This window comes from Coffea eugenioides, chromosome 6 (assembly GCF_003713205.1).
Source record: "Coffea eugenioides isolate CCC68of chromosome 6, Ceug_1.0, whole genome shotgun sequence".
In the NCBI taxonomy this organism is placed as follows: Eukaryota; Viridiplantae; Streptophyta; class Magnoliopsida; order Gentianales; family Rubiaceae; genus Coffea; species Coffea eugenioides.
In genome coordinates, this window is record NC_040040.1 from 47,494,464 (window position 1) to 47,506,507 (window position 12,044).

Below are 12,044 nucleotides of genomic sequence, written 5' to 3' on the forward strand. Positions count from 1 at the left end.
TGGTGCGTAATTGCATGTTATCGGATTCCAATTGCAATTGATAAATAGGACTAAATGTGCTTAGAGATTGAAACATTTGGCACTATGTTTATCTTTTTCTAATTTTTAGGGATTAAAAACACTCATATCACAAAAATTTGGGACCTAACTGAAATTCTCTCGGCATTATATGACGAAACTCACTCATAAAAAGTCCAAGTAAATTTTTTAGGTCTCTAAATGGACTATACTAGTAATCGATTTTCAGGCAAATGACAAATGCTGGCCGCTGAATGATGGAATTGGTTCTTTTGTATTTTATACTAGAAGTTTTGTCCTATGCGGCTATACCAAACGTTTTTTGTACGCTTGAATCTTAATTCCCATCAGGATGCATTCGGCTCCACGGATTTGGAGTTGACTTAGAAGACAGATTTGTGATCCCAAAACATTGAATAACGTTGAAATTTCTTGGTTTTACAAATGTATTGAATTGAGAAGGCATTCATTTGGAATTCTAGATTCTTGATTTGGATGGAAGAAGAAATCGTAGGAAATTACAATTATTTATAACTTCGATTTGCTTATTTGAGAATTCTCTTTCTTTTTTGGGGTGTATAAGAATTCTTTGTTTACTGCATTTTAGCTAATCACAATGCAAAGCTTTCAAAGAATTTGAAGTAAATAATTTGTGCCCTTTTTGGCCAAAAAAAAAAAACTATATTAAATAGTGAATCAAGTTATATATTTAATACAACCAGAACATGAAATCATTTGTTAGGATAAAAAAAAAATCACACAGCAAAAGTATTAATATCATATCAAAATCAGGAGGATCAAGACAAAAGCTACAAGACAAAAGGTTATTCAAATTCTCAACAATACAAACATATAAGTATGGAAGTTTGGTGCGGCTCCATGCAGGAGTAAAATACTTGGAACAAGAAGGCTTGGAGCAATATGTATTATATTAAAGACAAAATAGCTACAGATCTCCTCAATTAAAAACAATCGGCCACAAGACATTTTATAGGAAACAAAACTAACTCCTTACCAAGTTTTACCTTCATCAACTTAAACCTATTCCAATACTAACACCTAAACACAACTCAACTATGTTTTCTAAATCAACTTTGATACCAATTCTAATCTAGTTATCAAATATTAAATCGAATTCTCAAACAACTAAAATTCTATATAGCTTAGTTTTTTTCGATCAATATTGCCTTCCTTAAAGCAAATTTTCCAATTTTGTCATTTCGAATGCCGGCATGGGTGTTAAAAGGCTCTCTCCAAAAAAGTGAGAGCTCCTCTCTCTGGGTAAGAGCGCGAGTCTCTCTTTTTTGAGAGTTCAAAACTTTTCAAAATTTCTCAAAACTTTCCGCAAACTTTTACACTCATTCCCAATGAATCGGACAAAAGAACATAAAACTTTTTGCTTTGATGATGTTAAGAAGATCGGTTGATAAGTTGTGAAATTGCTTAAGCCGATCATCTTGTAAAGCTTCTTGTTCCCCATTAGGGGAGCAGTTTCTCATTTTTAAGTTTTCAGCTCTATGACGGAAAGTGACTGCAAGCAGATTATAGCTCGGTTTATCTGGTCCAAGGAAACAGACTCCAGGGAAGAAGTAGGGTGCTGACAGGTATCCTCACAGCCATTTTTCCATGGTTCACTCTTGCTGTAGTTTTTTTGTCAAGGTCTCGGGGTTTTCCCCGATCAGTCTTTTCTTTAAGGTTGTTTGGGTTTTTAAGGCTTATTTTCTTGGCTTTTCTTCCTTTTTTGAGTAGTCTGGTTTGTTTTTTGTAGTGAGTCTTTCTTTTTTTTTTCTAGTACGTCCTTGTCTGCCGAGGTAGGAGTTGTCTCTGTTCTTTGTTTTTTTGTTTTTGGCTGTCCTGCTTTGTTCTTCTCAGTAGTGAAAGTAGAGGTTGTTTGGAATCCGCTTATACCCCATGGCGGAAGAACTAACAGATGCGATAAGGAGATTTGCTCTCTCTGACAAAGAGCTGGAGGAAACTGACCTGGGAGGAGAAGAGATAGATAGAGGTATTCAAGAGTGTCAGTTAAGCTTAGTGGGGAGGATAAAAGGTGAGAAAGTGGTTAATTTTGTTGGAGTTAAGAATTTTGTGAACTCTGCTTGGGGGTATCCAAGGAACCTTAGGATTATAGAGCTGGGCCCAAATTTGTTTCAGTTTTATGTTCCAAGCAAGGAGGATAGAGACTGGATAGTAGGGGGAGGTCCCTGGGTCATGGACAACCAAATTCTGGTGATGAAGCATTGGTGCGAGGGTATAGAGGATGACATTTCTGCTTTTGATCTTGCACCCCTCTGGGTTCAAGTCTGGAACCTACCTGTGCACTGGATAACAAAAGAAGCAGGATGGAAAATTGGAGGGGTTTTTCATGAAGTTAAGGATGTTGTGGTGCCTCAAGTAGGAGGAAAGGAAGGTAGGCACCTAAAGTTGTTAGTGGTCATGAATACTTCCCTTCCTCTCTTAAGGGGAACGACAGTCAAAGTAAATGGAATCCTGAAATGGTTGAACTTCAGATTTGAGAGGTGCCCAGATTTCTGTTACAAGTGTGGAGTGATTGGACATGGTGAAAAGAAATGCAAGGAAGTAATACAGGTAAGCAAAGGGAAACAGGAACACCAGTATGGTCCATGGATGAGAGCCAACACAGGGAAAGTTTCACCTCAAAAAGAACAGCAGAATAAGTATAACTCTGAGATGAATTATTGGGGCTTTAGAGATGGAGAGATGGTATGGTTAAATCCTAAGGCTAAGGAAAATATGGAACATGGTCATAAGGAACCTATGTGTGGAAGGAAGGATGAAACTAGGAAGAGTAATGATGGTAACATGACAGGCAAGGAGAAGCCCAAAAAGGATGAATGTAGGGAGGTGCAGCAACAAGGAGGTGAGGATAGCAGCAAAGAAATGGAAAGACAAAGTTTAACCCAATATAGCTGGAACAATCAGAAGGAAAGCTCTACTAAAGAAGCTACAAATACTCTCCCAGGGGGAGACAGTAACTGTATAGTAGAGGAAGCAAGGTTGAGTATCCCAGCGGAGGAAGAGATGAATGGTAAGAACACAGGTTTAAGGGAAAGAAACGGTCTTGAACAAATAGCACAGGAGCTTATGCAAGTCACAGTAATGGAGGATGATTCTGGTAGTCCGGAAACAGCTTTAATGCTAATTGATCCAGGAAGTTCTGAGCTGGGCACGAAGGCTGCCCAGAAACATAATAGGAAAATGAAGAAGCAGTTGAGATCCCCCAAAATCTCTCGTCAGCCTTTGAGGGATCTGAGTGGGAATAGGATTTTGGCTAATCAACAAGGAAAAAGGAAACTGAATTTCGTAGATGAGGAAATGGTGGAAGTGCAGGTAACTGAGTTTGCTCCCAAGAGAAACAAATTGGGAGAGGGGGAAGTGAATCCTAGAGAGAAACTAGAGGGGGAAGGGGCCAACCTTAACTGGCCTCTCAAGTTTCAATGAAGGTTCTGGTGTGGAACTGCCAAGGAGCAAGGAGCCCCTTGACAGTTCCCCAGTTGAGGGAGGCTAATAACCTCCTCTCCCCAAATATTGTTTTCTTGAGTGAAACCAAAAATAGGTATAATTATATGAGAAGGGTCCAAAAAATCCTGAGCTTTGAGGAAAGTGTGATTGTGGAAGCTATGGATAGGAAAGAAGGTATGGCTTTGTTTTGGAATAATGACATTGAGGTCAGGGAAGTAGTAACAACTGCACTTACTATAGAGGCTTTGGTTTATGATCAGGAACTGCAATTTGAATGGTGGTTTATTGGAGTGTACATGAGCTGTGATGCTACTATTAGGAAGCAGCAGTGGAAAGTTTTGACTGCGAGACATCAGTTATGGGGAGATAAATGGCTTCTGGCAGGGGACTTCAATGACATACTAACTAATGAAGAGAAGTGGGGAGGCAATGCAAGAGCAGAGAGGAGTTTCAAGGATTTTAACAACTTTATTAAGTATAACAATCTAGTGGATATAGGCTTTACTGGTAATCCTTGGACATGGAGCAACAACTGGGATGGTGAAAGGGAGATAAGGCAAAGACTGGACAGAGGATTAAGTTCCATTAACTGGAACCAAGTTTTTGACAAGGCTAAATGTGAACATGTGGAAACTGTTGGTTCAGACCACAGCATGCTGCTCATAGATAATTGGCCCAGAATGGATAAAAAAAGATCACGTTTTTTTTTTATAAGAGATGGCTTAAGAGGGAAGGGATCAGTCAAGTGGTTGAGCAAGCTTGGAAACAGACAGTGGAAGGTAATAGGATGTATAGGATTACAAGGCAGATAGCGAACTGCAGAGTGGCTTTACTCAAATGGAAAAACAATTTCAGCGGAAACTCTTTGCAAAGAATCAATCAAGTGAAGCAACAGATTAAGGAGATTAAGGAATCTAAGGAATCAGGAGCTAAGGATAAAATCTCAGAGTTAAAGAATCAGTTGAAAGAGGCCTATACAGAAGAAGAGCAGTTTTGGGCTCAAAAAGCAAGGATTGACTGGCTAAGAGAAGGGGATAAGAACACAAAATTTTTTCATGCGTGTGTGAAGGGGAGAAGAAGGCGAAATAGGATGCTCAACATACAAAGGGAGGATGGTTCTTGGACAAAGAGTGAGGAGGAGCTGGGAAAAGAAGTAGCTGAATACTATAGAGTCCTTTTTGCTAGTTCTGGTTGTGAGGGTCTGAGTGAGATTCTAGATGGTATACCTACCACTATCACTACTGAGATGAATGCAAGTCTTACTCAGGATGTTGAGGAGAAGGAAATTAAAACTGCTCTTTTCTCCATGAATCCAAATAAGGCACCAGGCCAAGATGGCATGAATCCTTTGTTTTTCCAAAAATTCTGGTACGTTGTGAAATCAGATTTAGTTGCTGCCATTAGGAATTTTTTTCTTTCTAGCAAAATGCCTAAGTCTTGGAATCACACAGTCATCTCCCTCATCCCTAAAATCCAGAATCCTACCAACCTGAAGAGTTATAGGCCTATTAGTCTCTGTAATGTTGTGTACAAAGTGATTTCTAAAATTCTGGCCAATAGACTCAAGAATGTCTTAAATCACTGCATTAGTAAAACTCAGGCAGCTTTCATCCCAGGCAGACAAATTCTTGACAATGTCATTCTATCTCATGAATATTTGCATTACATGAACAACAAGAGACAAGGACAGAATGGACTTATGGCTGTGAAGTTAGATATGTCAAAGGCCTACGATAGAGTGGAGTGGAAATTCCTTGATGCCATGATGGAAAAAATGGGCTACTGCATAGTCTGGAGGAAGTGGATTTGGAGCTGTCTTTCCTCAGTCACCTACTCTTTCAATATCAATGGGGTACCACAAGATTTTGTAATTCCAGAAAGAGGAATAAGACAAGGTGACCCTCTGTCACCTTATCTTTTCCTCTTGTGTTCAGAAGGTTTCTCCAATTTACTGAAGCAGGCTGAAGGAGAGAAAAGGATCACTGGGATCAAGATTTGTAGAAATGGGCCAAGACTGACTCATTTATTCTTTGCTGACGATTCTTTGATTTTCTGTAATGCTGAAAAAGAGGAAGCAAGTGAACTTGTACAAATTCTGAGGAAGTATGAGAAGGGGTCTGGTCAATCCATAAATCTGGATAAGTCCTCAGTTTTTTTCAGCCGCAATGTCAGTCATCAGAGGAAAGGGGAAGTAAGACAAAGCCTTGGTCCAATCCAGGTGGCTACACAAGGAAAGTATCTGGGGCTCCCTATGGTGATTACAAGATCAAAGCAGCAAGTGTTTGGTTTTATTAAGGATAGTATCAGCAAGAGGATGACAAGCTGGAAAAACAAGCTGCTCAGCCAAGGAGGGAAGGAAGTGTTATTGAAGGCAGTTTCTATGGCAATGCCAGTGTATACCATGTCCTGTTTTAAACTTCCAAAAACACTGTGCAAAGAAGTGACCTCCATTTTTGCGAAATATTGGTGGGGAGAAGCTGATGGGAGAGATAAGATGCACTGGTGCTCGTGGGGTAGAATGGCTATGGAGAAAAAAGAGGGAGGATTAGACTTCAAGGACTTACAGAAGTTTAACAAAGCCTTGCTGGCTAAACAGGTTTGGAGGCTGATTACCAAACCAAACCTCTTAGTCAGCAAGGTATTGAGGGCAAAGTATTTCCATAGGGACTCTATCTTCAAGTGCAAAGTTCCTAACTGTGCTTCATGGATTTGGCAAAGTCTAATGAATGTAAGAGATTTGGTGCAAAAGGGAACAAGAAAGAGGATAGGCAATGGCAAGACAACAAACATTTGGGAGGACATTTGGATCCCTGGTAATGAGGATGGGAAAGTCACTTCTGCAATGCCTCTGAACTGTTCTATCAGAAGAGTGGATGAGTTGATCAGTGGATTCAGGTGGAATAAACCATTAGTGCTTAGAACTTTCAACCAGAAAGATGCGGTGGAAATCTTGGATATCCCTATCAGTATCTCTGGTAGGGAAGACAGTAACTTTTGGGTTCATAGTGGTCATGGTAGCTACACGGTCAACTCAAGATACAAGGTACTGTGTAGAGAGAAATCAACCCAGGGGAAGAGGAGATAATGAAGCAGAAACAAGCTCAGCAAAGTCCAAAGGGAAACAATGGAAGTGGCTGTGGAAACTGAAGACAAAAAGTAAGTTAAAACATTTCATTTGGAGGTGTCTAAATGGTATGCTACCAGTTAACGACTTGGTCTTTAAAAGAACACACCAAGGTGATCCAATCTGTGATGGTTGTGGAGAAAAGGAAGAGTCAACTGAGCATATGTTCTTCCATTGTACCAGAGCTCAAGAGGTTTGGAAGATGGCACCAGTACAGTGGGATGGCTTGTCTGATCAGATTGGAAATTTCACAACTTGGTGGACAGCTATGATGGATGCCGTAGGTAGGATTGAAGGCAGGGAACATATAGAGCTTACTGTGAACATCCTTTGGCAAATATGGAAGAGGAGAAATGAATGGAAGTTTAATGCAAAGCGTAAACATCCATGGAAAACAGTCAAAAAGGCTCAACAAGAATGGCATGAGCAAGCTACAGTTGGGAGCATAGAGAATATGACCCCTGCGGGTGCTGAAAGAGATAAAGAGGAGGAAGTACCAGAGGAGGGAGGAAGTGATGAAATGCAGATTAGAATCTCAACTCAAGTGCATGAATCAACTAATAGTATTGGCACAGGGATTATAGCAACTAATTTCAACCAGCAGCTGGTGGCAGCCTGGGCACTTATTGACAGGAAAGCAAGGACTCAGTTGCAGAATGTTGCTGAAGCTGTGAAGATGGCCATTATAAAGGCCAGACAACAGCAATGGCAGAAAATTACAGTCTACATACCCAGCTCTCAGCTGTTGAAAGGGCTAACGGAAGGAATAGCCATGGATATCAAACTGGCTACTTTGACTGATGATATTAACAATTTAAGAGCGTTATTTCTGAAATGCTCCTTTTGTTTAGATAGGAGATTAGACTCCAGATGTGAACTGATTAGTGGTTATGCCTTAGGCATATTTCTGGATGAGGAATGGATCAATTCTCAGTGTGTCTAACACTTGTGTATAGTTGTTACTTGAGCCTTTGCTCATATAAGTGTGTATCCTTTTGTCTATCAATACAAAAATTACCGTTGCTGAAAAAAAAAAAGAATGCCGGCATGAGTTTTAATTGCCATTGCAATCTTTTTTTTTTATTATTAAATCATCTACTTCTTTTATTGGAATCCAACAGAAAAGACAGAGTACATCGCGCGCCTTCCGTCAGGCAACTAGCTAGAGTATTACCCCGAAGGCACAATTGAAAGGTGGTGTCGTACAGACAAGAACTCCCTTAGCGTCCAGAAGAACAGATGCTCGAACCGCACTCGGCAGCTGCTGATGAGACGTGCAAAAGAAATCGGTCCCCCAATGCAAATTTGCCATCAAATCGGCGGAAGAATTAGCCTCCTGAAAGATGTGTGAACATGAAGAAGCCAACGAGGCTAAGAGATATCGTATCCGATGCAGCGCGTTGCATAAAGGCCACTTTGACACCCCCTGATTGGATCAAGTGGACCAAAACCTGAGAATCCACTTCCACCAAGAGGCCCTGGACCTGCCGTTCCCAGCAAAAACGAATTGGTGACCTGCCGGTCACCGATTGCCATTGCAATCTCTGTAGTCATAAAACGGATGTGCAACTCCAATTTGATTTTTATTATAATCTTCACCAGTAGGTATAGAGCATACTTGTACTTTGTACATGATTCGGCTGCTAATGCCGCTTGATAAAAATTTTTATCCGTGTTAACCCATTCACCATATTTACGATTATGATCCACACAATATTCAACCAATAAATCATTTCTTTCTTTTTTCCAATAATTTTCACCCCAAAAATTTCCAATTTCATAATTGCCAATAAATTCATCCACCCCATAAGTACAAATAATTTCTTTTATATTTTTATCCACAACCAAATTATTGTATTCGTTGATAAATACTTCTTTGTCAATCACCCCAAATAATACATGCAAATCATAATTTTAATAAAAAATTACACAAGCACGTTTCTATCAAAAACATATACATCTTCTTCCAAATTAACCTCCCATGTCAAGCTAAATTTTGACCCGTGATCAGATTCATATCCAAATTAACAAATTTTGGGTTTTGTTTTTTTTTTTTGTGGGGGGGGGGGGGGAGGGGGGAGGGAGGGGTGAAGAGGTGCAGCCGCCCTCCTAAGTTTTGAGATTTCTTTTTAGCCCCTTAAGAATTTTAACAATTTTTATTAGAAATCTTTGCTTTGCCTTTTCCCCAAAAAATTTTGACAATATTCCATTGCCCTCCCTCCACCTAGCATTTGCCTTATCAAAATCTTGACCTTTTGTTCATCTTTGAATATTTTTGGTCTGGCAGCATTATTATTCATTACTTGTTATTAATTGTTTTAGTATTATTGACAGGTTGTCGATGCCTGTGCAATAATAAAAATAAATCTAGTTGCCAATTAAAGTAACCAAAACCCGATTCTAAATACTGGAATAGAGACTTTAGGTGTGCAATGGATTACTTAATTCACCCTATTCTCGAAGAGTTTGCTTAATCCGTAATACCCGAATGGGATGGTTTATTCACAAATAGTTACTGATTTGTAAACAGGGCAAGTAGGGACGAATCCACAGGGATTGGGAGTAATTCGTTTCTTACTAAAGTTCAAGTTAACAATGGGGGAATTTTTTTATAGCAATGGCAGTAAGTAAACGATTTGAATAAAAATAAATAGCCAACAAAAGATTAAATGACAAATTACTAAAACCAAATTAACAATAGCTAAGCTATAGTCAAGAAATAACTTCAGCAATGGTTCAACTAATTGATCATCAATGCAGAGATAATTCTAATTATTAATTAATAAATAAGTTATAACTGCCAAACAAGCGATGATAGTCAACTCCTCCTTTCTGTTTCGATGACTGAGGTACGCCCGTCAATCACTACTCTAATCGGGAAATAACTTTAGGTATGCCCGTAAGATTTAATTCCCCAGTTGCCTTATATATTAGAGGAACCCTATTCTAATCAAATAACATACTACTAGGGTTATTTTAGATTAGCCTGCGTATTCTCCTGACACAAACCTAATCATGCCAGTTGTCACTATTTTAGAGCAATTAAACAATTATGGATTTAACGCTCTAATTGACATCAGGTTACTAAATTAATTCAATTTCCGGGCCCAGGATATTTAATTAACAAAATAACCATAAGCATTACAAACAAAGAATATGCAAATACCAGTAAATAAAAGGAATAAATAAAATTAATTTGATCTCACAATTTTTAGATGAACCAAAGCCTCCGTTGTTCCTTGACTAGAAAAAGAGATTTAGTTCATCTCTACGGAGGAAACCCCATGCGAAATTGCAGAAACAATTGTCACGTCCATTCTTCTCAATTGAGAAGCAAAATCCGATGTATTAAGAACAAGAAATAAGGGAAAAACTCTATAAACAAAAGAGTGACTAATTGTTGCTTCATGACTTGCGGCCAAATTCCTACGGCTGAATCCACCCCCAGAAGGAAACAAATTTTTATTCCCTTCTTAAGTCTGCTGCTTGTTTCCTCTTTGTGCGGCCGGCCCCCACGTTGCACTGGAATTCGAGTCCTAATCAAACTTTGACTCTCCTTTCCTATTGAGCCGCACCAATCAGACTAGGAGATCTCCTAATTGGCCCGTTTCCTATTTGTGCTAAACTACCTTTTCCAATTCAAATTTAACAATTAGCTAATGGAATATTTGCAGTCCCACGTTGTACTTCCAATTGGCAATTGGTGTCTCGCGCTTGTCCCGCATTTTCTGGACACGTTAAAGCTTGACCTAACGTGCCTACGTCAAATAATAATTGTAGTGGAGAATTTGCACCTTTTTACCACATTTTGTTCCAACTCCCTGCAATCAATACAAATTTTTAAAAGTGAGTAGAATCCATCAATTAATGCACACTTGGTAATATAATAGGAGGAAATTAATTACAAAATAAATGACACAATTGCGACTTATCAATTACCCCCGCACCTAATCCATGCTTGTTCTCAAGCATGAGAACAGCAAACAATCATCAATGTTTGACAATGACTATTGCTCCATCTACCATATTGCCAAGCTACCAAGAAAAACATATATCAAGTATCACTGGTCAAGATCCAAGAAACGTCACCCCGGTTAGCTTCTAAACCACAAACTCCTTCAATTCTAGGTTAACTAATCTAAGAAAAAGGAATGGCGCACAACATTTATCAGCAAATGGTCCAACTATTAACTAAAATCTCAACATTAAATCCATAATTCGGCAAGCTGACTTATATCACACACTAACACAACCTTCACTTTTTTTTCACGTTTTCTTTTTTTTTTCTTCAATAGCACAAAAGACTTAGTTTCTAGCCATTGGAGCTTTTTGACGCGAACTCCAACATTTGTCAGATGAAAGAACCCGGTTACTCAACTCCTATCGCCACGCGACCGCGTACTCATAGCAATTACTACTTTTTGACGCCAGAATCGACATTTTTGGTGAAGATCCCCGGTTACTCAGTAGTAACAACTAAAGGAGTACAGTCAACTCTTATTTACAACCAAATACACAATAACTCATAATATCACAAAGAAAATAGCAGCAGCTAGCCTCACTTTTCAAACATGGAGAACTAAAGTTAATTACTGGACCAATTCACATGAAAATGCCAACAATCATTTTCAATGCCTAGAAAAGTTAACCAAAAATCAAAAGAGTCAAGCAATCACCGATATTCACCAAAGAGATGTTCTTGGACTCAACCACATTATCTCGATATACTTTTATTATTAAAACTTAGCAATAGTAGAATTAGAGTCAACAATCCAACATCAAATTTTGACAGTCATAGGAGAGCCGATCACTAACAAAAAAAATAAACGAAAACTAGACAAAGAACAAACTAAAAATAAAAGAAAAATATTTGAAAACTAAAAACTAGAAAAACTAGCACCACAGCTGATCCCCCCCACACTTAAATGACACATAGCCCTCAATGTGTCAAATAAATAGCAAAAGTAAGAAAAAGGGCAACGAAACTTCCCTGAAATCACAGGGACCGTGTCGGGGTCACATTGGCGAGCGAGGTGCAAAAGGAGGAAGAAAACCCGCATGCTGCATAAAGGCTGCTAGATTCAGGGAGGATGGCTACGGGTGGTGGCGGCGTGTGGAGAGGGCAAGCGGCGGAGAGGCACGCGCAACAATGGGGGGGCGTACGGCAATAGAGGTGGTGAGAGCTGGTGGAGTGTGGTTGACGCCAAGCGTGAGGGGGAGCAGGGCTGCGCGCGGTGGTGCGAGAAGAAGAGCGCGACTGCACGCTTGGCCGTGGGTGGACGCGAGCAGAAGAGAGAGGCGCGAAGGAGTCGCGCGGCTGTGCGACAGCGGAAGAGGTGCAGCGGCGTGCTGATGGCGATTGGCGAGAGAGTTGCGGCCAAGGGAGATCCAGGGAAGAAAAAAGAAAGAAAAGAGAAAGAAA

General features: G+C 39.6%; 1 protein-coding gene across 1 annotated transcript; it reads left to right on the top strand.

Moving 5' to 3' along the window:
- The first annotated feature begins 6,692 nt into the window (after nucleotides 1-6,692).
- On the top strand, nucleotides 6,693-7,565 carry LOC113774269. The gene has a single exon (XM_027318823.1). The coding sequence runs from the start codon at nucleotides 6,693-6,695 to the stop codon at nucleotides 7,563-7,565; it is 873 nt and encodes a 290-aa protein (XP_027174624.1).
- The last annotated feature ends 4,479 nt before the right edge of the window (nucleotides 7,566-12,044 follow it).